Here is a 27,214-nt window from a genome sequence, read left to right on the forward strand (position 1 = left end):
ACAAGATTTGCAATGTGAGGAGGTGAATATCCCACTCAACTGGCTTCCTGGACCACAGAATCAGCCACTGACATGCCACTCACAGCAAATAAAGCAGACAAGATTTGGAATGTGAGGAGGTGCATATCCCACTCAACTGGCTCCCTGGACCACAGAATCAGCCGATGACATACCACTCATAGAAAATAAAGCAGACAAGATTTGCAATGTGAGGAGGTGAATATCCCACTCAACTGGCTCCCTGGACCACAGAATCAGCCGATGACATGTCACTCATAGCAAATAAAGCAGACAAGATTTGCAATGTGAGGAGGTGAATATCTCACTCAACTGGCTCCCCGGACCACAGAATCAGCCGCTGACATGTCACTCACAGTTTATAAAGCAGACAAAATTTGCAATGTGAGGAGGTGCATATCCCACTCAACTGGCTTCCTGGACCACATAATCAGCCGTTGACATGTCACTCATAGCAAATAAAGTAGACAAGATTTGGAATGTGAGGAGGTGAATATCTCACTCAACTGGCTCCCTGGACCACATAATCAGCCGATGACATGACACTCATAGCAAATAAAGCAGACAAGATTTGCAATGTGGGGAGGTGAATATCTCACTCAACTGGCTCCCTGGACCACATAATCAGCCGATGACATGACACTCATAGCAAATAAAGCAGACAAGATTTGCAATGTGAGGAGGTGAATATCTCACTCAACAGGCTCCCTGGACCACGGAATCAGCCGCTGACATGCCACTCATAGCAAATAAAGCAGACAAGATTTGCAATGTGAGGAGGTGAGTATCTCACTCAACTGGCTCACTGGACCACAGAATCAGCCACTGACATGCCACTCATAGCAGATAAAGCAGACAATATTTGCAATGTGAGGAGGTGAGTATCTCACTCAACTGGCTCCCTGGACCACAGAATCAGCCGATGACATACCACTCATAGAAAATAAAGCAGACAAGATTTGCAATGTGAGGAGGTGAGTATCTCACTCAACTGGCTCCCTGGACCACAGAATCAGCCACTGACATGCCACTCATAGCAAATAAAGCAGACAAGATTTGCAATGTGAGGAGGTGAGTATCTCACTCAACTGGCTCCCTGGACCACAGAATCAGCCACTGACATGCCACTCATAGCAAATAAAGTAGACAAGATTTGCAATGTGGGGAGGTGAATATCTCACTCAACTGGCTCCCTGGACCACATAATCAGCCGATGACATGCCACTCATAGCAAATAAAGCAGACAAGATTTGCAATGTGAGGAGGTGAGTATCTCACTCAACTGGCTCCCTGGACCACATAATCAGCCGATGACATGCCACTCATAGCAAATAAAGCAGACAAGATTTGCAATGTGAGGAGGTGAATATCTCACTCATCTGGCTCCCTGGACCACATAATCAGCCGATGACATGCCACTCACAGCAAATAAAGCAGACAAGATTTGCAATGTGAGGAGGTGAATATCTCACTCAACTGGCTCCCCGGACCACAGAATCAGCCGCTGACATGTCACTCACAGTTTATAAAGCAGACAAAATTTGCAATGTGAGGAGGTGCATATCCCACTCAACTGGCTTCCTGGACCACATAATCAGCCGTTGACATGTCACTCATAGCAAATAAAGTAGACAAGATTTGGAATGTGAGGAGGTGAATATCTCACTCAACTGGCTCCCTGGACCACATAATCAGCCGATGACATGACACTCATAGCAAATAAAGCAGACAAGATTTGCAATGTGGGGAGGTGAATATCTCACTCAACTGGCTCCCTGGACCACATAATCAGCCGATGACATGACACTCATAGCAAATAAAGCAGACAAGATTTGCAATGTGAGGAGGTGAATATCTCACTCAACAGGCTCCCTGGACCACGGAATCAGCCGCTGACATGCCACTCATAGCAAATAAAGCAGACAAGATTTGCAATGTGAGGAGGTGAGTATCTCACTCAACTGGCTCACTGGACCACAGAATCAGCCACTGACATGCCACTCATAGCAGATAAAGCAGACAATATTTGCAATGTGAGGAGGTGAGTATCTCACTCAACTGGCTCCCTGGACCACAGAATCAGCCGATGACATACCACTCATAGAAAATAAAGCAGACAAGATTTGCAATGTGAGGAGGTGAGTATCTCACTCAACTGGCTCCCTGGACCACAGAATCAGCCACTGACATGCCACTCATAGCAAATAAAGCAGACAAGATTTGCAATGTGAGGAGGTGAGTATCTCACTCAACTGGCTCCCTGGACCACAGAATCAGCCACTGACATGCCACTCATAGCAAATAAAGTAGACAAGATTTGCAATGTGGGGAGGTGAATATCTCACTCAACTGGCTCCCTGGACCACATAATCAGCCGATGACATGCCACTCATAGCAAATAAAGCAGACAAGATTTGCAATGTGAGGAGGTGAGTATCTCACTCAACTGGCTCCCTGGACCACATAATCAGCCGATGACATGCCACTCATAGCAAATAAAGCAGACAAGATTTGCAATGTGAGGAGGTGAATATCTCACTCATCTGGCTCCCTGGACCACATAATCAGCCGATGACATGCCACTCACAGCAAATAAAGCAGACAAGATTTGCAATGTGAGGAGGTGAATATCCCACTCAACTGGCTCCCTGGACCACAGAATCAGCCACTGACATGCCACTCATAGCAAATAAAGCAGACAAGATTTGCAATGTGAGGAGGTGAGTATCTCACTCAACTGGATCCCTGGACCACATAATCAGCCGATGACATGCCACTCATAGCAAATAAAGCAGACAAGATTTGCAATGTGAGGAGGTGAATATCTCACTCAACTGGCTCCCTGGACCACATAATCAGCCGATGACATGCCACTCACAGCAAATAAAGCAGACAAGATTTGCAATGTGAGGAGGTGAATATCCCACTCAACTGGCTCCCTGGACCACAGAATCAGCCACTGACATGTCACTCACAGCAAATAAAGCAGACAAGATTTGCAATGTGAGGAGGTGCATATCTCACTCAACTGGCTCCCTGAACCACATAATCAGCCACTGACATGCCAATCATAGCAAATAAAGCAGACAAGATTTGCAATGTGGGGAGGTGAATATCTCACTCAACTGGCTCCCTGGACCACAGAATCAGCCACTGACATGTCACTCACAGCAAATAAAGTAGACAAGATTTGCAATGTGAGGAGGTGAATATCTCACTCAACTGGCTCCCTGGACCACATAATCAGCCGATGACATGACACTCATAGCAAATAAAGCAGACAAGATTTGCAATGTGGGGAGGTGAATATCTCACTCAACAGGCTCCCTGGACCACGGAATCAGCCGCTGACATGCCACTCATAGCAAATAAAGCAGACAAGATTTGCAATGTGAGGAGGTGAGTATCTCACTCAACTGGCTCACTGGACCACAGAATCAGCCACTGACATGCCACTCATAGCAGATAAAGCAGACAATATTTGCAATATGAGGAGGTGAGTATCTCACTCAACTGGCTCCCTGGACCACAGAATCAGCCACTGACATGTCACTCATAGCAAATAAAGCAGACAAGATTTGCAATGTGAGGAGGTGAATATCCCACTCAACTGGCTTCCTGGACCACAGAATCAGCCACTGACATGCCACTCACAGCAAATAAAGCAGACAAGATTTGGAATGTGAGGAGGTGCATATCCCACTCAACTGGCTACCTGGACCACAGAATCAGCCGATGACATACCACTCATAGAAAATAAAGCAGACAAGATTTGCAATGTGAGGAGGTGAGTATCTCACTCAACTGGCTCCCTGGACCACAGAATCAGCCACTGACATGCCACTCATAGCAAATAAAGCAGACAAGATTTGCAATGTGAGGAGGTGAGTATCTCACTCAACTGGCTCCCTGGACCACAGAATCAGCCACTGACATGCCACTCATAGCAAATAAAGTAGACAAGATTTGCAATGTGGGGAGGTGAATATCTCACTCAACTGGCTCCCTGGACCACATAATCAGCCGATGACATGCCACTCATAGCAAATAAAGCAGACAAGATTTGCAATGTGAGGAGGTGAGTATCTCACTCAACTGGCTCCCTGGACCACATAATCAGCCGATGACATGCCACTCATAGCAAATAAAGCAGACAAGATTTGCAATGTGAGGAGGTGAATATCTCACTCATCTGGCTCCCTGGACCACATAATCAGCCGATGACATGCCACTCACAGCAAATAAAGCAGACAAGATTTGCAATGTGAGGAGGTGAATATCCCACTCAACTGGCTCCCTGGACCACAGAATCAGCCACTGACATGCCACTCATAGCAAATAAAGCAGACAAGATTTGCAATGTGAGGAGGTGAGTATCTCACTCAACTGGCTCCCTGGACCACATAATCAGCCGATGACATGCCACTCATAGCAAATAAAGCAGACAAGATTTGCAATGTGAGGAGGTGAATATCTCACTCAACTGGCTCCCTGGACCACATAATCAGCCGATGACATGCCACTCACAGCAAATAAAGCAGACAAGATTTGCAATGTGAGGAGGTGAATATCCCACTCAACTGGCTCCCTGGACCACAGAATCAGCCACTGACATGTCACTCACAGCAAATAAAGCAGACAAGATTTGCAATGTGAGGAGGTGAGTATCTCACTCAACTGGATCCCTGGACCACATAATCAGCCGATGACATGCCACTCATAGCAAATAAAGCAGACAAGATTTGCAATGTGAGGAGGTGAATATCTCACTCAACTGGCTCCCTGGACCACATAATCAGCCGATGACATGCCACTCACAGCAAATAAAGCAGACAAGATTTGCAATGTGAGGAGGTGAATATCCCACTCAACTGGCTCCCTGGACCACAGAATCAGCCACTGACATGTCACTCACAGCAAATAAAGCAGACAAGATTTGCAATGTGAGGAGGTGCATATCTCACTCAACTGGCTCCCTGGACCACATAATCAGCCACTGACATGCCACTCATAGCAAATAAAGCAGACAAGATTTGCAATGTGGGGAGGTGAATATCTCACTCAACTGGCTCCCTGGACCACAGAATCAGCCACTGACATGTCACTCACAGCAAATAAAGTAGACAAGATTTGCAATGTGAGGAGGTGAATATCCCACCCAACTGGCTCCCTGGACCACAGAATCAGCAGCTGACATGCCACTCATAACAAATAAAGCAGACAAGATTTGCAATGTGGGGAGGTGAATATCTCACTCAACTGGCTCCCTGGACCACAGAATCAGCCACTGACATGTCACTCACAGCAAATAAAGTAGACAAGATTTGCAATGTGAGGAGGTGAATATCTCACTCAACTGGCTCCCTGGACCACAGAATCAGCCGATGACATGACACTCATAGCAAATAAAGCAGACAAGATTTGCAATGTGAGGAGGTGAATATCCCACTCAACTGGCTCCCTGGACCACATAATCAGCCGATGACATGTCACTCACAGCAGATAAAGTAGACAAGATTTGCAATGTGAGGAGGTGCATATCCCACTCAACTGGCTCCCTGGACCACAGAATCAGCCACTGACATGTTACTCATAGCAAATAAAGCAGACAAGATTTGCAATGTGAGGAGGTGAGTATCTCACTCAACTGGCTCCTGGACCACATAATCAGCCACTGACATGTCACTCACAGCAGATAAAGTAGACAAGATTTGCAATGTGAGGAGGTGAATATCTCACTCAACTGGCTCCCTGGACCACATAATCAGCCGATGACATGTCACTCACAGCAGATAAAGCAGACAAGATTTGCAATGTGAGGAGGTGAATATCTCACTCAACTGGCTCCCTGCACAACATAATCAGCCGATGACATGCCACTCATAGCAAACAAAGTAGACAAGATTTGGAATGTGAGGAGGTGAATATCTCACTCAACTGGCTCCCTGGACCACAGAATCAGCCGATGACATGCCAGTCATAGCAAATAAAGCAGACAAGATTTGCAATGTGAGGATGTGCATATCGCACTCAACTGGCTCCCTGGACCACATAATCAGCCACTGACATGTCACTCACAGCAAATAAAGTAGACAAGATTTGCAATGTGAGGGGGTGAATATTCCACTCAACTGGCTCCCTGGACCACAGAATCAGCCGCTGACATACCACTTATAGCAAATAAAGCAGACAAGATTTGGAATGTGAGGAGGTGAATATCTCACTCAACTGGCTCCCTGGACTACAGAATCAGCCACTGACATGTCACTCATAGCAAATAAAGCAGACAAGATTTGGAATGTGAGGAGGTGAATATCCCACTCAACTGGCTCCCTGGACCACATAATCAGCCACTGACATGTCACTCATAGCAAATAAAGCAGACAAGATTTGGAATGTGAGGAGGTGAATATCCCACTCAACTGGCTCCCTGGACCACAGAATCAGCCACTGACATGTCACTCACAGCAGATAAAGTAGACAAGATTTGCAATGTGAGGAGGTGAATATCCCACTCAACTGGCTCCCTGGACCACATAATCAGCCGATGACATGTCACTCATAGCAAATAAAGTAGACAAGATTTGCAATGTGAGGAGGTGAATATCCCACTCAACTGGCTCCCTGGACCACATAATCAGCCACTGACATGCCACTCATAGCAAATAAAGCAGACAAGATTTGCAATGTGAGGAGGTGAATATCTCACTCAACTGGCTCCCTGGACCACATAATCAGCCGATGACATGTCACTCACAGCAGATAAAGTAGACAAGATTTGCAATGTGAGGAGGTGAATATCCCACCCAACTGGCTCCCTGGACCACATAATCAGCCGATGACATGCCACTCATAGCAAATAAAGCAGACAAGATTTGCAATGTGAGGAGGTGAATATCCCACCCAACTGGCTCCCTGGACCACATAATCAGCCGATGACATGTCACTCATAGCAAATAAAGCAGACAAGATTTGCAATGTGAGAGGTGAATATCCCACCCAACTGGCTCCCTGGACCACATAATCAGCCGCTGACATACCACTCACAGCAAATAAAGCAGACAAGATTTGGAATGTGAGGAGGTGAATATCCCACTCAACTGGCTCCCTGGACCACAGAATCAGCCGCTGACATACCACTCATAGCAAATAAAGCAGACAAGATTTGGAATGTGAGGAGGTGAATATCTCACTCAACTGGCTCCCTGGACCACAGAATTAGCCGATGACATGCCACTCATAGAAAATAAAGCAGACAAGATTTGCAATTTGAGGAGGTGAATATCTCACTCAACTGGCTCTCTGGACCACATAATCAGCCGATGACATGTCACTCACAGTTTATAAAGCAGACAAGATTTGCAATGTGAGGAGGTGAATATCACACTCAACTGGCTCCCTGGACCACAGAATCAGCCGATGACATGCCACTCACAGCAAATAAAGCAGACAAGATTTGCAATGTGAGGAGGTGAATATCACACTCAACTGAATCCCTGGACAACATAATCAGCCGCTGACATGTCACTCACAGCAAATACAAATGTAAAGCAGACAAGATTCACAATATGAGGAGGTAAATATCCCCCTCAACTGGCTCCCTGGACCACAGAATCATGACTCGATATCGTCATCATCAAGTCTTGCTGTCAAACTATGTGGGCTAGTGAGTCAATTGTGAATATGTTAAAGATACAAGGTGAGACATCTGAGAAAACAATCTTTCCATATGGGCTCCCTAGCACACAGAATTTGACAGTAAGACTTGATGTTGATAACACTTACACGTAGAGATACCAGATTCAACTCAAAGCAATACACATTAGTTCATTACAGATAGTCCAACTTTATTCTTTCAATCAGTCAGCTGAGGTAACCCCTCACTGTCGAGTTCTCACACTTCTCCTTCTCTTACAAAAAGTTACAAACTCTCTTAAAAGTCAAGTCTCTAAGGTGTGGCAGAGTAAACATGCGATCAGCCAATCACTGCAGATATTGGTACGATCACATGATTACCAGGGATGTGTCTCACGGTTATAGCCTTGCAAAGTTGCCACTACTAAATCCAATAAGTAAACAATCTATTTATCAAATTCCTGAAATATAAGTTTATAATAATCTCTACTTCTACCTTAAACATGCAAGTTATTGATTCTAAACAATAGTGCAATGGTGTGTGAACCAAATATGCGAATGTGAAAACACTATCATAAAAAGTCATCAAAAAGTTTCAAAATAACCATTTTTAAAAAGTTTCGAATATTATTGAAATAATAAAGACTGTGGTTTATGTTTTCTAATACTAGTAAGTTACACAAATTCAAAATAATAAGTTTTTCAATTTTCTGAATACGATTGAAATAATAAAGACTATGGTTTTCTTTCTAATTCTAGTAGATTGAAACATTTTAAAATAACCAGTATTTCAATTGCTGGGTATGAGTGGGCGATGTACCACAATTCTTAGACTTGCTTGTCAATCAAGTGACCTCCCAGTCTTGTTTTTTTATTTATTTATTGTTATTTCACAAAATAATAACATACAAGACACACACAAATAATGGAAAAAAAATACATATGTTCACAATAGCTGATCTAATAAACTCCAATATATCTGAAAAAGTTTGATTTTACATTGTATATCCTTATTTTGTACATATCTATTTTCTTTTGGTATGCTAAATAATTACATAATTACATACATTTTTTCATCAGCAGTAAAAGGTAATTTAAACAAAGAATGTAGTCTGAATTTAAATTAGAATCATGTACATTAAATCCCAAGATGACATCTTTTGATGAAAAATTTACCGAAATATTACAATTATTGACAAGGCCAATTCAAGATCACGATGCACTGAGGAGACATGCATAAAATTATAAAACAAATGAAGCTGTGTTTCAAGAAAATTGTTACAAAAAGTACATTTATCAGTATCAACTATATTACATATTTTTAAAAACCTGTTTGTAGTGGTAATTCTATTAATCAGTCTGTATTGAAAATTTCTAAGTGACACATCATCAGTAATAATGAAAGGTAGTTTGAAATAATATTCAAAATTTAGATTTGTGCCAAATAATCTCTCCCACTTTTCAACACAAGTTTGAGTTTTTAGGTTTTAGCTCCCAGTCTTGTTGCATAGCAACCAATATACACTATACAATTCATGCAGTGAGACGTAATATTTACAAACATCTTTTCCATATTGCATGATGTAGTTCTATAAATCTGAAATATAAATAAATAAATATGAATAAATATTAAATAAAGCTATTAGTTTAATCATATGAAAAATAAAAAGCTAAATCAAGACTTTTCATATTTTATAAAAATATCCTTTACATCCAAGTACACAAGTCTGACAAGTTTATGTATCGTAGATTTTCAGAGATGTTAATATTTAATATAATTATCAGCTAAAACAATTATAGACAATATTGTGTATGAATGTAAACTTTATAGTAACAAATACATAATCCCATGGTTATATCTTGTCATCTAAATCATTACAATTGCATGCATTTATGAAAAAAATTACTAAATATTAAACTTGAACTAAAATGACTGTTAATATTTAATATAATTATCAGCTAAAACAATTAGACAATATTGTGTATGAATGTAAACTTTATAGTAACAATACATAATCCCATGGTTATATCTTGTAATCTAAATTATTACAGTTGCATGCATTTATGAAAAAAATTACTAAATATTAAACTTGAACTAAAATGACTGTTAATATTTAATATAATTATCAGCTAAAACAATTATAGACAATATGGTGCATGAATGTAAACTTTATAGTAACAATACATAATCCCATGGTTATATCTTGTAATCTAAATTATTACAGTCACATGCATTTATGAAAAAAATTACTAAATATTAAACTTGAACTAAAATGACTGTTAATATTTAATATAATTATCAGCTAAAACAATTATAGACAATATTGTGTATGAATTTAAACTTTATAGTAACAATACATAATCCCATGGTTATATCTTGTAATCTAAATTATTACAATTGTATGCATTTATGAACAAAATTACTAAATATTAAACTTGAACTAAAATGACTTGTAATATATGCTTGTTATTTGCATAATGTTCAAGTATCAGAGACTATATTTACCTCCTAGCATCCTTGGTGATACTGCTCTACAATTGTCACCAGATCTGTTCTACCAATTTTCTCCAACAGTTCTTCCAACAATTTGGTGTCATCTATTCTGATTTTACCAAGCTCTTTCAAACTTACAAATATGTCATATGCATTTTCCTTTGTCTCTAATGTCCCTTTTGGTATATGAACATCATGACAATAATGCTTCAGTTTTATAAATTCCTCTGTAAAAAATCAAGACGAGGCTATTTTAATTCTTATAAATCAACTTTCAAACTTAGTCAAATCATAGTTTTTCTCTTATTACATCAGCGCGCACACTCCCGATGCAAATGTTTATAACAACAAATTTTACAAATTAATTCCCTTACAGTAACACCTATTCCCTCATAATTCTATATGAACCTGTATTGATCAATACCACCTTGTTGAAAATCACATCAAATAACAATGTAAGATTTATGTAAACATTTATTTAGTTATTTCACATTATTGTTATATTAACCTGCATTGAACAAACCCCACCATAAAATCAAAGTGTCTGACATACATGTTATTTGTTGAAAATCAAATAACCATGCGTGATTTATGTTTTACTTACAATAACAAAAAACAGACAAAAACAAAACAAGACAAATAATATGACAAGTTATTTATGTTTTCAAATAATTATGACTAGAGATCTTTAAATGCCGACCAGTTTAAATTGTGAATTTCAATTGTACCTTGTTCTATGGCAATATATTCTTTAATTTGCTGCATTCTTGTAACAAGTGATTTAAAATGTGAAAACAGGCAAACATTTGTGCATCTTACACCGGTACAAGTACTGTTTTCCCCAAATCAATAAATGGTTTATAAGCTTTGAAAAATTGACATTACCTATAATAATATCTTGAAGAAATCCGAATTTTCTATTAAACGATTGCTACACTTACCATTTCCCATTTTCGAACGAAGAGTAATAAGCATTTCATTGAAACGCTGTTCCTTAGGAACTGTTGTATCCTCGTATGATGTGGTAGCTGTATAATATAAATGAAGTAGATGTTAGTTATAAATTAAATGTTACAAGAATGTCATTGAACCTCTCTTTAGTAACTGTTGTATCATTGGATAAGGTGGTAGCTGTATAATATAAATGAAGTAGATGTTAGTTATAAATTAAGTGTTACAAGCATGTCATTGAACCTCTCTTTAGTAACTGTTGTATCCTTGGATGAGGTGGTAGCTGTATAATATAAATGAAGTAGATGTTAGTTACAAATTAAGTGTTACAAGCATGTCATTGAACCTCTCTTTAGTAACTGTTGTATCCTTGGATGAGGTGGTAGCTGTATAATATAAATGAAGTAGATGTTAGTTATAAATTAAGTGTTACAAGCATGTCATTGAACCTCTCTTTGGTAACTGTTGTATCCTTGGATGAGGTGGTAGCTGTATAATATAAATGAAGTAGATGTTAGTAATAAATTAAGTGTTACAAGCATGTCATTGAACCTCTCTTTGGTAACTGTTGTATCCTTGGATGAGGTGGTAGCTGTATAATATAAATGAAGTAGATGTTAGTTATAAATTAAGTGTTACAAGCATGTCATTGAACCTCTCTTTAGTAACTGTTGTATCCTTGGATGAGGTGGTAGCTGTATAATATAAATGAAGTAGATGTGAGTTATAAATTAAGTGTTACAAGCATGTCATTGAACCTCTCTTTGGTAACTGTTGTATCCTTGGATGAGGTGGTAGCTGTATAATATGAATGAAGTAGATGTTAGTTATAAATTAAGTGTTACAAGCATGTCATTGAACCTCTCTTTGGTAACTGTTGTATCCTTGGATGAGGTGGTAGCTGTATAATATAAATGAAGTAGATGTTAGTTATAAATTAAGTGTAACAAGCATGTCATTGAACCTCTCTTTAGTAACTGTTGTATCCTTGGATGAGGTGGTAGCTGTATAATATAAATGAAGTAGATGTGAGTTATAAATTAAGTGTAACAAGCATGTCATTGAACCTTTCTTCAGAATGTTGCATCCTTGGATGAGGTGCTAGCTGTATAATATAAATGAAGTAGATGTTAGTTATAAATTAAGTGTTACAAGCATGTCATTGAACCTCTCTTTAGTAACTGTTGTATCCTTGGATGAGGTGGTAGCTGTATAATATAAATGAAGTAGATGTTAGTTATAAATTAAGTGTTACAAGCATGTCATTGAACCTCTCTTTAGTAACTGTTGTATCCTTGGATGAGGTGGTAGCTGTATAATATAAATGAAGTAGATGTGAGTTATAAATTAAGTGTTACAAGCATGTCATTGAACCTCTCTTTAGTAACTGTTGTATCCTTGGATGAGGTGGTAGCTGTATAATATAAATGAAGTAGATGTGAGTTATAAATTAAGTGTTACAAGCATGTCATTGAACCTCTCTTTAGTAACTGTTGTATCCTTGGATGAGGTGGTAGCTGTATAATATAAATGAAGTAGATGTTAGTTATAAATTAAGTGTTACAAGCATGTCATTGAACCTCTCTTTAGTAACTGTTGTATCTTTGGATGAGGTGGTAGTTGTATAATATAAATGAAGTGGATGTTAGTTATAAATTAAGTGTAACAAGCATGTCATTGAACCTCTCTTTAGTAACTGTTGTATCTTTGGATGAGGTGGTAGTTGTATAATATAAATGAAGTGGATGTTAGTTATAAATTAAGTGTAACAAGCATGTCAGTGAACCTCTCTTTAGTAACTGTTGTATCCTTGGATGAGGTGGTAGCTGTATAATATAAATAAAGTAGATGTTAGTTATAAATTAAGTGTTACAAGCATGTCATTGAACCTCTCATAAGTAACTGTTGCATCATTGGAAGAAGTGCTAGCTGTATGATATAAATGAAGTAGATGTGAGTTATAAATTAAGTGTTACAAGCATGTCATTGAACCTCTCTTTAGTAACTGTTGTATCTTTGGATGAGGTGGTAGCTGTATAATATAAATAAAGTAGATGTTAGTTATAAATTAAATGTTACAAGCATGTCATTGAACCTCTCTTTAGTAACTGTTGTATCATTGGATGAGGTGGTAGCTGTATAATATAAATGAAGTAGATGTGAGTTATAAATTAAGTGTTACAAGCATGTCATTGAACCTCTCTTTAGTAACTGTTGTATCCTTGGATGAGGTGGTAGCTGTATAATATAAATGAAGTAGATGTTAGTTATAAATTAAGTGTTACAAGCATGTCATTGAACCTCTCATAAGTAACTGTTGTATCTTTGGATGAGGTGGTAGTTGTATAATATAAATGAAGTGGATGTTAGTTATAAATTAAGTGTAACAAGCATGTCAGTGAACCTCTCTTTAGTAACTGTTGTATCCTTGGATGAGGTGGTAGCTGTATAATATAAATAAAGTAGATGTTAGTTATAAATTAAGTGTTACAAGCATGTCATTGAACCTCTCTTTAGTAACTGTTGCATCATTGGAAGAAGTGCTAGCTGTATGATATAAATAAAGTAGATGTGAGTTATAAATTAAGTGTTACAAGCATGTCATTGAACCTCTCTTTAGTAACTGTTGTATCCTTGGATGAGGTGGTAGCTGTATAATATAAATGAAGTAGATGTTAGTTATAAATTAAGTGTTACAAGCATGTCATTGAACCTCTCTTTAGTAACTGTTGTATCCTTGGATGAGGTGGTAGCTGTATAATATAAATGAAGTAGATGTTAGTTATAAATTAAGTGTTACAAGCATGTCATTGAACCTCTCTTTAGTAACTGTTGTATCCTTGGATGAGGTGGTAGCTGTATAATATAAATGAAGTAGATGTGAGTTATAAATTAAGTGTTACAAGCATGTCATTGAACCTCTCTTTAGTAACTGTTGTATCCTTGGATGAGGTGGTAGCTGTATAATATAAATGAAGTAGATGTGAGTTATAAATTAAGTGTTACAAGCATGTCATTGAACCTCTCTTTAGTAACTGTTGTATCCTTGGATGAGGTGGTAGCTGTATAATATAAATGAAGTAGATGTTACTTATAAATTAAGTGTTACAAGCATGTCATTGAACCTCTCTTTAGTAACTGTTGTATCTTTGGATGAGGTGGTAGTTGTATAATATAAATGAAGTGGATGTTAGTTATAAATTAAGTGTAACAAGCATGTCAGTGAACCTCTCTTTAGTAACTGTTGTATCCTTGGATGAGGTGGTAGCTGTATAATATAAATAAAGTAGATGTTAGTTATAAATTAAGTGTTACAAGCATGTCATTGAACCTCTCATAAGTAACTGTTGCATCATTGGAAGAAGTGCTAGCTGTATGATATAAATAAAGTAGATGTGAGTTATAAATTAAGTGTTACAAGCATGTCATTGAACCTCTCTTTAGTAACTGTTGTATCCTTGGATGAGGTGGTAGCTGTATAATATAAATGAAGTAGATGTGAGTTATAAATTAAGTGTTACAAGCATGTCATTGAACCTCTCTTTAGTAACTGTTGTATCTTTGGATGAGGTGGTAGCTGTATAATATAAATAAAGTAGATGTTAGTTATAAATTAAATGTTACAAGCATGTCATTGAACCTCTCTTTAGTAACTGTTGTATCTTTGGATGAGGTGGTAGCTGTATAATATAAATGAAGTAGATGTGAGTTATAAATTAAGTGTTACAAGCATGTCATTGAACCTCTCTTTAGTAACTGTTGTATCCTTGGATGAGGTGGTAGCTGTATAATATAAATGAAGTAGATGTTAGTTATAAATTAAGTGTTACAAGCATGTCATTGAACCTCTCTTTAGTAACTGTTGTATCTTTGGATGAGGTGGTAGTTGTATAATATAAATGAAGTGGATGTTAGTTATAAATTAAGTGTAACAAGCATGTCAGTGAACCTCTCTTTAGTAACTGTTGCATCATTGGATGAGGTGGTAGCTGTATAATATAAATAAAGTAGATGTTAGTTATAAATTAAGTGTTACAAGCATGTCATTGAACCTCTCATAAGTAACTGTTGCATCATTGGAAGAAGTGCTAGCTGTATGATATAAATAAAGTAGATGTGAGTTATAAATTAAGTGTTACAAGCATGTCATTGAACCTCTCTTTAGTAACTGTTGTATCTTTGGATGAGGTGGTAGTTGTATAATATAAATGAAGTAGATGTTAGTTATGAATTAAGTGTTACAAGCATGTCATTGAACCTCTCTTTAGTAACTGTTGTATCTTTGGATGAGGTGGTAGTTGTATAATATAAATGAAGTGGATGTTAGTTATAAATTAAGTGTAACAAGCATGTCAATGAACCTCTCATAAGTAACTGTTGCATTATTGTATGAGGTGGTAGCTGTATAATATAAATGAAGTAGATGTTAGTTATAAATTAAGTGTTACAAGCATGGCATTGAACCTCTCTTTAGTAACTGTTGCATCATTGTATGAGGTGGTAGCTGTATAATATAAATGAAGTAGATGTTAGTTATAAATTAAGTGTTACAAGCATGGCATTGAACCTCTCTTTAGTAACTGTTGTATCCTTGGATGAGGTGGTAGCTGTATAATATAAATGAAGTAGATGTTAGTTATAAATTAAGTGTTACAAGCATGTCATTGAACCTCTCTTTAGTAACTGTTGTATCCTTGGATGAGGTGGTAGCTGTATAATATAAATGAAGTAGATGTTAGTTATAAATTAAGTGTTACAAGCATGTCATTGAACCTCTCATAAGTAACTGTTGTATCTTTGGATGAGGTGGTAGTTGTATAATATAAATGAAGTGGATGTTAGTTATAAATTAAGTGTAACAAGCATGTCATTGAACCTCTCTTTAGTAACTGTTGTATCCTTGGATGAGGTGGTAGCTGTATAATATAAATGAAGTAGATGTTAGTTATAAATTAAGTGTTACAAGCATGTCATTGAACCTCTCTTTAGTAACTGTTGTATCCTTGGATGAGGTGGTAGCTGTATAATATAAATGAAGTAGATGTTAGTTATAAATTAAGTGTTACAAGCATGTCATTGAACCTCTCTTTAGTAACTGTTGTATCCTTGGATGAGGTGGTAGCTGTATAATATAAATGAAGTAGATGTGAGTTATAAATTAAGTGTTACAAGCATGTCATTGAACCTCTCTTTAGTAACTGTTGTATCCTTGGATGAGGTGGTAGCTGTATAATATAAATGAAGTAGATGTGAGTTATAAATTAAGTGTTACAAGCATGTCATTGAACCTCTCTTTAGTAACTGTTGTATCCTTGGATGAGGTGGTAGCTGTATAATATAAATGAAGTAGATGTTAGTTATAAATTAAGTGTTACAAGCATGTCATTGAACCTCTCTTTAGTAACTGTTGTATCTTTGGATGAGGTGGTAGTTGTATAATATAAATGAAGTGGATGTTAGTTATAAATTAAGTGTAACAAGCATGTCAGTGAACCTCTCTTTAGTAACTGTTGTATCCTTGGATGAGGTGGTAGCTGTATAATATAAATAAAGTAGATGTTAGTTATAAATTAAGTGTTACAAGCATGTCATTGAACCTCTCATAAGTAACTGTTGCATCATTGGAAGAAGTGCTAGCTGTATGATATAAATAAAGTAGATGTGAGTTATAAATTAAGTGTTACAAGCATGTCATTGAACCTCTCTTTAGTAACTGTTGTATCCTTGGATGAGGTGGTAGCTGTATAATATAAATGAAGTAGATGTTAGTTATAAATTAAGTGTTACAAGCATGTCATTGAACCTCTCTTTAGTAACTGTTGTATCTTTGGATGAGGTGGTAGTTGTATAATATAAATGAAGTAGATGTTAGTTATGAATTAAGTGTTACAAGCATGTCATTGAACCTCTCTTTAGTAACTGTTGTATCTTTGGATGAGGTGGTAGTTGTATAATATAAATGAAGTGGATGTTAGTTATAAATTAAGTGTAACAAGCATGTCAATGAACCTCTCATAAGTAACTGTTGCATCATTGTATGAGGTGGTAGCTGTATAATATAAATGAAGTAGATGTTAGTTATAAATTAAGTGTTACAAGCATGGCATTGAACCTCTCTTTAGTAACTGTTGCATCATTGTATGAGGTGGTAGCTGTATAATATAAATGAAGTAGATGTTAGTTATAAATTAAGTGTTACAAGCATGGCATTGAACCTCTCTTTAGTAACTGTTGTATCCTTGGATGAGGTGGTAGCTGTATAATATAAATGAAGTAGATGTTAGTTATAAATTAAGTGTTACAAGCATGTCATTGAACCTCTCTTTAGTAACTGTTGTATCCTTGGATGAGGTGGTAGCTGTATAATATAAATGAAGTAGATGTTAGTTATAAATTAAGTGTTACAAGCATGTCATTGAACCTCTCATAAGTAACTGTTGTATCTTTGGATGAGGTGGTAGTTGTATAATATAAATGAAGTGGATGTTAGTTATAAATTAAGTGTAACAAGCATGTCATTGAACCTCTCTTTAGTAACTGTTGTATCCTTGGATGAGGTGGTAGCTGTATAATATAAATGAAGTAGATGTTAGTTATAAATTAAGTGTTACAAGCATGTCATTGAACCTCTCTTTAGTAACTGTTGTATCCTTGGATGAGGTGGTAGCTGTATAATATAAATGAAGTAGATGTTAGTTATAAATTAAGTGTTACAAGCATGTCATTGAACCTCTCTTTAGTAACTGTTGTATCCTTGGATGAGGTGGTAGCTGTATAATATAAATGAAGTAGATGTGAGTTATAAATTAAGTGTTACAAGCATGTCATTGAACCTCTCTTTAGTAACTGTTGTATCCTTGGATGAGGTGGTAGCTGTATAATATAAATGAAGTAGATGTGAGTTATAAATTAAGTGTTACAAGCATGTCATTGAACCTCTCTTTAGTAACTGTTGTATCCTTGGATAAGGTGGTAGCTGTATAATATAAATGAAGTAGATGTTAGTTATAAATTAAGTGTTACAAGCATGTCATTGAACCTCTCTTTAGTAACTGTTGTATCTTTGGATGAGGTGGTAGTTGTATAATATAAATGAAGTGGATGTTAGTTATAAATTAAGTGTAACAAGCATGTCAGTGAACCTCTCTTTAGTAACTGTTGTATCCTTGGATGAGGTGGTAGCTGTATAATATAAATAAAGTAGATGTTAGTTATAAATTAAGTGTTACAAGCATGTCATTGAACCTCTCATAAGTAACTGTTGCATCATTGGAAGAAGTGCTAGCTGTATGATATAAATAAAGTAGATGTGAGTTATAAATTAAGTGTTACAAGCATGTCATTGAACCTCTCTTTAGTAACTGTTGTATCTTTGGATGAGGTGGTAGCTGTATAATATAAATAAAGTAGATGTTAGTTATAAATTAAATGTTACAAGCATGTCATTGAACCTCTCTTTAGTAACTGTTGTATCTTTGGATGAGGTGGTAGCTGTATAATATAAATGAAGTAGATGTGAGTTATAAATTAAGTGTTACAAGCATGTCATTGAACCTCTCTTTAGTAACTGTTGTATCCTTGGATGAGGTGGTAGCTGTATAATATAAATGAAGTAGATGTTAGTTATGAATTAAGTGTTACAAGCATGTCATTGAACCTCTCTTTAGTAACTGTTGTATCCTTGGATGAGGTGGTAGCTGTATAATATAAATGAAGTAGATGTTAGTTATAAATTAAGTGTTACAAGCATGTCATTGAACCTCTCTTTAGTAACTGTTGTATCTTTGGATGAGGTGGTAGTTGTATAATATAAATGAAGTGGATGTTAGTTATAAATTAAGTGTAACAAGCATGTCAGTGAACCTCTCTTTAGTAACTGTTGCATCATTGGATGAGGTGGTAGCTGTATAATATAAATAAAGTAGATGTTAGTTATAAATTAAGTGTTACAAGCATGTCATTGAACCTCTCATAAGTAACTGTTGCATCATTGGATGAGGTGGTAGCTGTATAATATAAATAAAGTAGATGTTAGTTATAAATTAAGTGTTACAAGCATGTCATTGAACCTCTCATAAGTAACTGTTGCATCATTGGAAGAAGTGCTAGCTGTATGATATAAATAAAGTAGATGTGAGTTATAAATTAAGTGTTACAAGCATGTCATTGAACCTCTCTTTAGTAACTGTTGTATCTTTGGATGAGGTGGTAGTTGTATAATATAAATGAAGTGGATGTTAGTTATAAATTAAGTGTTACAAGCATGTCATTGAACCTCTCTTTAGTAACTGTTGTATCAATGGATGAGGTGGTAGCTGTATAATATAAATGAAGTAGATGTGAGTTATAAATTAAGTGTTACAAGCATGTCATTGAACCTCTCTTTAGTAACTGTTGTATCTTTGGATGAGGTGGTAGTTGTATAATATAAATGAAGTGGATGTTAGTTATAAATTAAGTGTTACAAGCATGTCATTGAACCTCTCTTTAGTAACTGTTGTATCAATGGATGAGGTGGTAGCTGTATAATATAAATGAAGTAGATGTGAGTTATAAATTAAGTGTTACAAGCATGTCATTGAACCTCTCATAAGTAACTGTTGCATCATTGGAAGAAGTGCTAGCTGTATGATATAAATAAAGTAGATGTGAGTTATAAATTAAGTGTTACAAGCATGTCATTGAACCTCTCTTTAGTAACTGTTGTATCCTTGGATGAGGTGGTAGCTGTATAATATAAATGAAGTAGATGTTAGTTATAAATTAAGTGTTACAAGCATGTCAGTGAACCTCTCATAAGTAACTGTTGCATCATTGTATGAGGTGGTAGCTGTATAATATAAATGAAGTAGATGTTAGTTATAAATTAAGTGTTACAAGCATGGCATTGAACCTCTCTTTAGTAACTGTTGCATCATTGTATGAGGTGGTAGCTGTATAATATAAATGAAGTAGATGTTAGTTATAAATTAAGTGTTACAAGCATGGCATTGAACCTCTCTTTAGTAACTGTTGTATCCTTGGATGAGGTGGTAGCTGTATAATATAAATGAAGTAGATGTTAGTTATAAATTAAGTGTAACAAGCATGTCAATGAACCTCTCTTTAGTAACTGTTGTATCTTTGGATGAGGTGGTAGCTGTATAATATAAATGAAGTAGATGTTAGTTATAAATTAAGTGTTACAAGCATGTCAGTGAACCTCTCATAAGTAACTGTTGCATCATTGTATGAGGTGGTAGCTGTATAATATAAATGAAGTAGATGTTAGTTATGAATTAAGTGTTACAAGCATGTCATTGAACCTCTCTTTAGTAACTGTCGTATCCTTGGATGAGGTGGTAGCTGTATAATATAAATGAAGTAGATGTTAGTTATAAATTAAGTGTTACAAGCATGGCATTGAACCTCTCTTTAGTAACTGTTGTATCCTTGGATGAGGTGGTAGCTGTATAATATAAATGAAGTAGATGTTAGTTATAAATTAAGTGTAACAAGCATGTCAATGAACCTCTCTTTAGTAACTGTTGTATCTTTGGATGAGGTGGTAGCTGTATAATATAAATGAAGTAGATGTTAGTTATAAATTAAGTGTTACAAGCATGTCAGTGAACCTCTCATAAGTAACTGTTGCATCATTGTATGAGGTGGTAGCTGTATAATATAAATGAAGTAGATGTTAGTTATGAATTAAGTGTTACAAGCATGTCATTGAACCTCTCTTTAGTAACTGTCGTATCCTTGGATGAGGTGGTAGCTGTATAATATAAATGAAGTAGATGTTAGTTATAAATTAAGTGTTACAAGAATGGCATTGAACCTCTCTTTAGTAACTGTTGTATCCTTGGATGAGGTGGTAGCTGTATAATATAAATGAAGTAGATGTTAGTTATGAATTAAGTGTTACAAGCATGTCATTGAACTTCTCTTTAGTAACTGTTGCATCCTTGGATGAGGTAGTAGCTGTATAATATAAATGAAGTAGATGTTAGTTATAAATTAAGTGTTAAAGGCATGTCATTGAACATCTCATAAGTAACTGTTGCATCATTGTATGAGGTGGTAGCTGTATAATATAAATGAAGTAGATGTTAGTTATGAATTAAGTGTTACAAGCATGTCATTGAACCTTTCTTTAGTAACTGTTGTATCCTTGTATGAGGTGGTAGCTGTATAATATAAATGAAGTAGATGTTAGTTATAAATTAAGTGTTACAAGCATGTCATTGAACCTCTCTTTAGTAACTGTTGTATCCTTGGATGAGGTGGTAGCTGTATAATATAAATGAAGTAGATGTTAGTTATAAATTAAATGTTACAAGCATGTCATTGAACCTCTCTTTAGTAACTGTTGTATCCTTGGATGAGGTGGTAGCTGTACAATATAAATGAAGTACATGTTAGTTATAAATTAAGTGTTACAAGCATATCATTGAACCTCTCTTTAGTAACTGTTGTATCCTTGGATGAGGTGGAAGCTGTATAATATAAATGAAGTAGATGTTAGTTATGAATTAAGTGTTACAAGCATGTCATTGAACCTCTCTTTAGTAACTGTTGTATCCTTGGATGAGGTGGTAGTTGTATAATATAAATGAAGTAGATGTTAGTTATAAATTAAGTGTTACAAGCATGTCATTGAACCTCTCTTTAGTAACTGTTGTATCCTTGGATGAGGTGGTAGCTGTATAATATAAATGAAGTAGATGTTAGTTATGAATTAAGTGTTACAAGTCAGTGAACTGAGCTTTTTTCTGGAACTGTTGTATATTTGGATGAGTTGGGACTGCTAAGTCAACAGCGGAGCTAATAAAATTGGATAGTAATGACAAAGACAATAAAATAAATTCACTAATGAAGTGCCCATGAACCTGCATTGATACATTAATGACAACCATGGTTATAGGTATAAATATTTCAGTCGTCCATATCAGACTGGTTCCTAATACCATTAATGTATTCAAAGCTACTGCCAGGCTGGATTCTTAAATAATGTGCAATGGAACAAAACCTCTGTTTTATTAAATCTATCTGTTAACTCTTCTGTATTTCAAACTGTATAGAAACAATATAATGTTGTCCCAGTTCTTAAAAACGCTGACCAAAGTCTTATTGGAAACTACAGGCCTATTTTTCAAGTTTGTCTGCCATAAGTTAGGCTTTGGAAAGGTATATTTATTAACATTTAAGAGCATGTAAAATCTTTAATTGATTCTATGCAACACAACTTTTTCAATGAAGTGAATAGGAAAATGATTGCCAAACTGATATAAATTACTTTGTTTTAATTTTTTGACAGTGACCCAATGTCTGTTAATTCACTAACTTCATCTGTATGATTTTCAAGGTAACCTACCTTCCATGGTTTTCCAGTTTCCTAAGTCACCAGACAACTGCACAGAATGGCTTTCTGCAATTTCTGGATTTCATCAGGGTTCTATTTTAGGACCACTCCTATTTCTGGTGTACATTAATGATTTGCTGTTAGTTACACAAAATAAAACATGCAGATGATGCTAAAATATGTAAATCTATAAATTTCCATGAAGATTGCCCCTCTACACAGAATTACACTAAGACTTGAATTTCAAATGGGGAAGGGGGGGGGGTGGAAATCAAACAAGTGGTGCATCACTGCCTTCGCTATGGTGCAGCACAGATCACTGACAAAAGAGCTGAAAACTAGTTATAATTTGAGTTCATCAAGAAAGTGGCTACTACACCTAATGTCATGGTGTGTGTCGGAAATAGATATGGATAGGTTTAATATTATTACTGATATGGCATCAATTATTATACTGCTATATACATTGTGCATCAGTTATACTGCCTAAGCTTAAATGTAACAAAAGGGAAAAGACCTTGAACACGTGTGACGCAACACCACAGCATTTGTATTAACTAAATACAAATTGTATATTTGTATAAAAGTTTCCCCGCTCAAATTCAGAATTCCCACGAGGGTATATAAGCATTCATTGTATTTGATTTGGGGCTCTTCTAAGTTATGTTCACGTAGTAATAAACAACTCGTGTCGTGTCTGACTACTGGACATCTGGTATTATAAAGAATATTACATCCAAATGAGTGAAATACATATCATTAGTTTTGCATCGATGGGGTGTTAGATTGTGAAAAAATAATAGTTTTTTTTTAAATCTTCTTTGCCATTCATGTGCACATTGGCTTGTAATAACAGCAAATGGATATAATTTCAATATAGCAATTATTATTACCATATCATTTTCCACGTTTTGGTCAAATAACAGAATAAAGACTGAGGGCATGATTTCGGCACAGACCGAGTGGGTCCCGACTAACATGAACACAACTTTCCTGCTCCAAACATGAAGGATTACAAATTTTAGCACGTGCCGAGATCCCATAACATGAACATAAGTAAACACTCGCACCACAGCTACAGTTAATTAACTCGTCTGATAATTTCAACTTATAGTCACAACTTTGTAGATATTACCTGAGATATGCATCTTCACTCTGGAGTAGGCAAGGTGTAACTTTACCCTGTCTGGATATATGATCCAGTACTGCTGGTATTGAAAACACCACTGAGCTGCTTAGGACTCAGTTTGTACTTCTTGTCTTTAGTTAATTTTAATTGAAAGCTGTAAACTAAATAATAAAAGCAGTGCATTTGTCAGTTTATTCCCCACATGTATTCAAAATCTGAAAGATTGGGTGACATTTAATATTTAATAAATATTCCAAAGGCATTTATCACTCAGTCAATATTTTGGGTAAATTCAAACTACATCAGAATATAATCTGCCTAGAAATGATTTGAGATACAGGTACAGACAAAATTATAAGTTCCTGTTATTTAACTATATTCAATCTGAGACTAGCAATTAATTTGGTTGAGCTCACTAAATTTAAAAAATGGTAGCCACAGGATATGAGTTGGTAGTCTGTGTACACCTTAGATTTAATTTTGAGCATTGCCTCGCCATATGATAGGTCATAGGTCACACTGTAACTGGCATATGGAACAAATTCAATGCTTACTGGTCATTGTCAGGATAGTTTTATCATTTATATGATTAATGTCAACATACAATGTAGAATAATTACAGGGATTTTAGTTTTCCCAAAATTACTTAAGGACATTTTGTTCAAAATAGCAACTATATAGCATCATGGGACATCTCACTAATCATTTGCCATATTTTGTACCATAGTTTATTGGTCATAAGCACCTCCCCTTTTTTCAAAAGTTAAAATTTTTGCACCGGTTCATCGGGTACTACCTTCCATGACCAAGACGATCCTGCAGTGACGGACTTGGATAGATAATTTGTTCATATAATTTTAAAATGTGCATACTAAGGCTAATTAGAATTCTGGTAGATAACTCACACCACAGCTACGTTTAATTAACTCGTCTGATAATGACAACTTATAGTCACCACTTAGTAGATATTACCTGAGATATGTATCTTCACTCTGAAGCTGGCAAGGTGTCACTCTTAGCCGTTGCAGTCTGGATATATGGCCGGGTACTGCTGGTATTGATCAAACACGACTGAGCTGTTTAGGACTCAGTTTGTACTTTTTGACTTTAGTTAATTATTAACTGAAAGCTGTAAACTAAACAATAAAAGCATTACATTTGTCAGTTTGACCACAGTCTGTCTATACACAGTCCCTCTATCCCCGGTCTAGAAACGGTCATTGTATTAGGTGTGAATTGGTCTCCTTCCCTGGCAAAGGCGCATTGCGGGTGAGGGCAAAGCATTGTCACGTGATCAGTACGTGATTTGAAATCGTCAGTATTATGTATTTTTTTTACAACTTAGTTGTTTATTCCAGAATTCGTACTTTTTCACATAATTTGTTAATCAGGATATCTGTATAAGGTCATATTTTAGCCGGCGAGTAGTTCTTTAATTCATCTATTTTACCAGCAGCAACACATTTTCGCAACAAATGTTCATACCTTTACCCAAATATTTGTCGTTTTTGATTTTGGGGTGATTGAAATTAACTCAATTTTATTTACCATACTTCTCGGCGCAAAACCAATATTTGTCTTCGATTTTGACATTTTATGATCAAAACATATCACTAAAAATTGGTGGGCTGATTTGTTATTTGTCACACCGCATTTTATTAATGTTAAATTGAGCGACTTTTATGGATGCTTTTTAGATCGTAAATGCAAATGGCGACGTTTTGAAATGACAATGTACTCAATTCTGTGCTAAAAAAATCATTTATATACAAACATTGAAGCATTGTTATATACTTTTGCATAGAATAAAGTCATTAGTTGTTGTATAGTTCACTTGAAATGTTATAACCCCCAATAATCAGAAATATCACAGGTTTTTCGATCGACTGCGTTAACATGAATGACGCCATTTTGACAAGATTTGTTTAGCGATGTCAGCATGTTGGCACGCGAAGTTTTTTCCCTATTAAAACGAGAAAATGAACATAATTCCCGATATTAATCTTTGAATTGCAGGAACTGGATGTTTATGAGTTGGTAGGCTGGTGGTGATGCGTATCAGGGTTCAAAAAACCCAAATTTCATAGTGATAATTTTGTTTACATGTTTGTTTTCGTTGTGGTTGCCCGAATTTGAAGTCAAAGTGAAGTCATACAATGAGGTATCGCTTTGCATGACGGTAACTTTTTAACTGTCTGACTTCCTGACTCCCTCCGCCCGCGTGTGAACGGTTTGTTTACCCGCACTGCGGTTTGAGACAAAAGAACGCTAGTCGTTTCCAGACCGGGGATAGAGGGACTGTGGTCTATATCACCTGTCTGACAACAGCTGTTGTTTTAGGTATGCAACAGTTTATTCCCTGGGACCAATGACGAATGGTATGCTATATAATTAGTCTAGTGCCTGAGGTTGTGTGTTTCATCATCATGCCTGCCATTATTCACCTTGTCTTGTTTTCCCGATGCGTTTTTACCCAATCTCACCAGTTATAAACAATTCCCAAATATTTTTAACAATTATAAAGTGTAATTCTCATGTGAAGTATTATGGTACAATAAATGGTACAATGCAACAGAGGAGATGTGGCTTTTATTAGAGCATCTACACATATGAGAAATGATGAATTTTTGATTCTCAAATAGTCAAAAAGAATAGGTGCGACTTCTATTAGGGATGCGGCTTCTAATACAGATTTTACGGTACTCATTTTTTACAAACTTAGAAAGCAACATGCATTGATACAATTGGCATTTTATCTAAGTTTCATTTTCCTGACACAAGGGTTCAATTCATTAAATTTTAATGCCACACCAGATATAAATAATATCTTCATGAATAATTATTCACATAATGTAATCATTTAAAACAAACCCTATTGATGAAATCATGTAACTTTTAAAATTCATTTTTGTTTCAACATGTCATTGACTTGACACAATCTCTGTCATGTAATAAACAAAACAGAAAACAGTCAGCCACTTTAAATCATTGCTATATATAGAGATACATGTGTGTAAAGTTTGATTAGATCGTGTTTCCGATTGGCAGAAATGCTAGAATAGAAATCATTTTCAGTTTTAAAATGCTAACTCGTATGTACATTAGAAACACATTTAGAACAAAAACATCTGTGTTTAAACAAAGTGATTTTAAAATATCAAAACAAGTTTTACATTGTGCAGGAGAAGTTTATAATTGTACTACAAAAACAAGATGAATTAACTTACAGAATTGTGGTAACATGTTAAGATGGTAGATCAGCATAAGATGTGGACAACACGGTGCTGGCACATACACTGTTCAGATTGAGATATGTGGCTGCAAGTGTAGGCTGTATTTTTTAAGTGATTGTAACTAATGTTAAACTGATAACGTTGCTACATACTCTAGTTAATGATTATATGTAATCAATAATAATCAATAAACAGAGATATTCTTACAGTACAGGCTGGGCATAACTTAACTTTTAAACTGGCTGACTTTGTCTTTTTATAGAAACTTACAATTATCGGACAATTAGTTCACAAGATATTAAGGTAGCGGGACTATTATTTGCTTACTTGTTTTCATCTTCTAATTGTGACCAAATGACTACAAATTGACCCAGGAAAGTATATATTTTTAAAATCGCCAGACTTCAAGC

At 35.9% G+C, this 27,214-nt stretch overlaps 1 protein-coding gene across 1 annotated transcript; it reads right to left on the reverse strand.

The window, feature by feature from the left end:
• Window positions 1–10,162: 10,162 nt before the first annotated feature.
• LOC144356298 (FAS-associated death domain protein-like) lies at window positions 10,163–22,547 on the reverse strand. The gene is made up of 3 exons (XM_085494483.1): window positions 22,455–22,547; window positions 11,089–11,175; window positions 10,163–10,374 (listed from the first exon to the last, which is right to left on the reverse strand). Exons 1-3 carry the CDS (start codon window positions 22,459–22,461, stop codon window positions 10,163–10,165), a joined length of 306 nt encoding a protein of 101 aa, XP_085350609.1. The 5' UTR covers window positions 22,462–22,547.
• Between the last annotated feature and the right edge of the window lie 4,667 nt (window positions 22,548–27,214).

The sequence above is a fragment of the Saccoglossus kowalevskii genome, chromosome 20 (assembly GCF_978046115.1).
Source record: "Saccoglossus kowalevskii chromosome 20, keSacKowa6.1, whole genome shotgun sequence".
In the NCBI taxonomy this organism is placed as follows: Eukaryota; Metazoa; Hemichordata; class Enteropneusta; family Harrimaniidae; genus Saccoglossus; species Saccoglossus kowalevskii.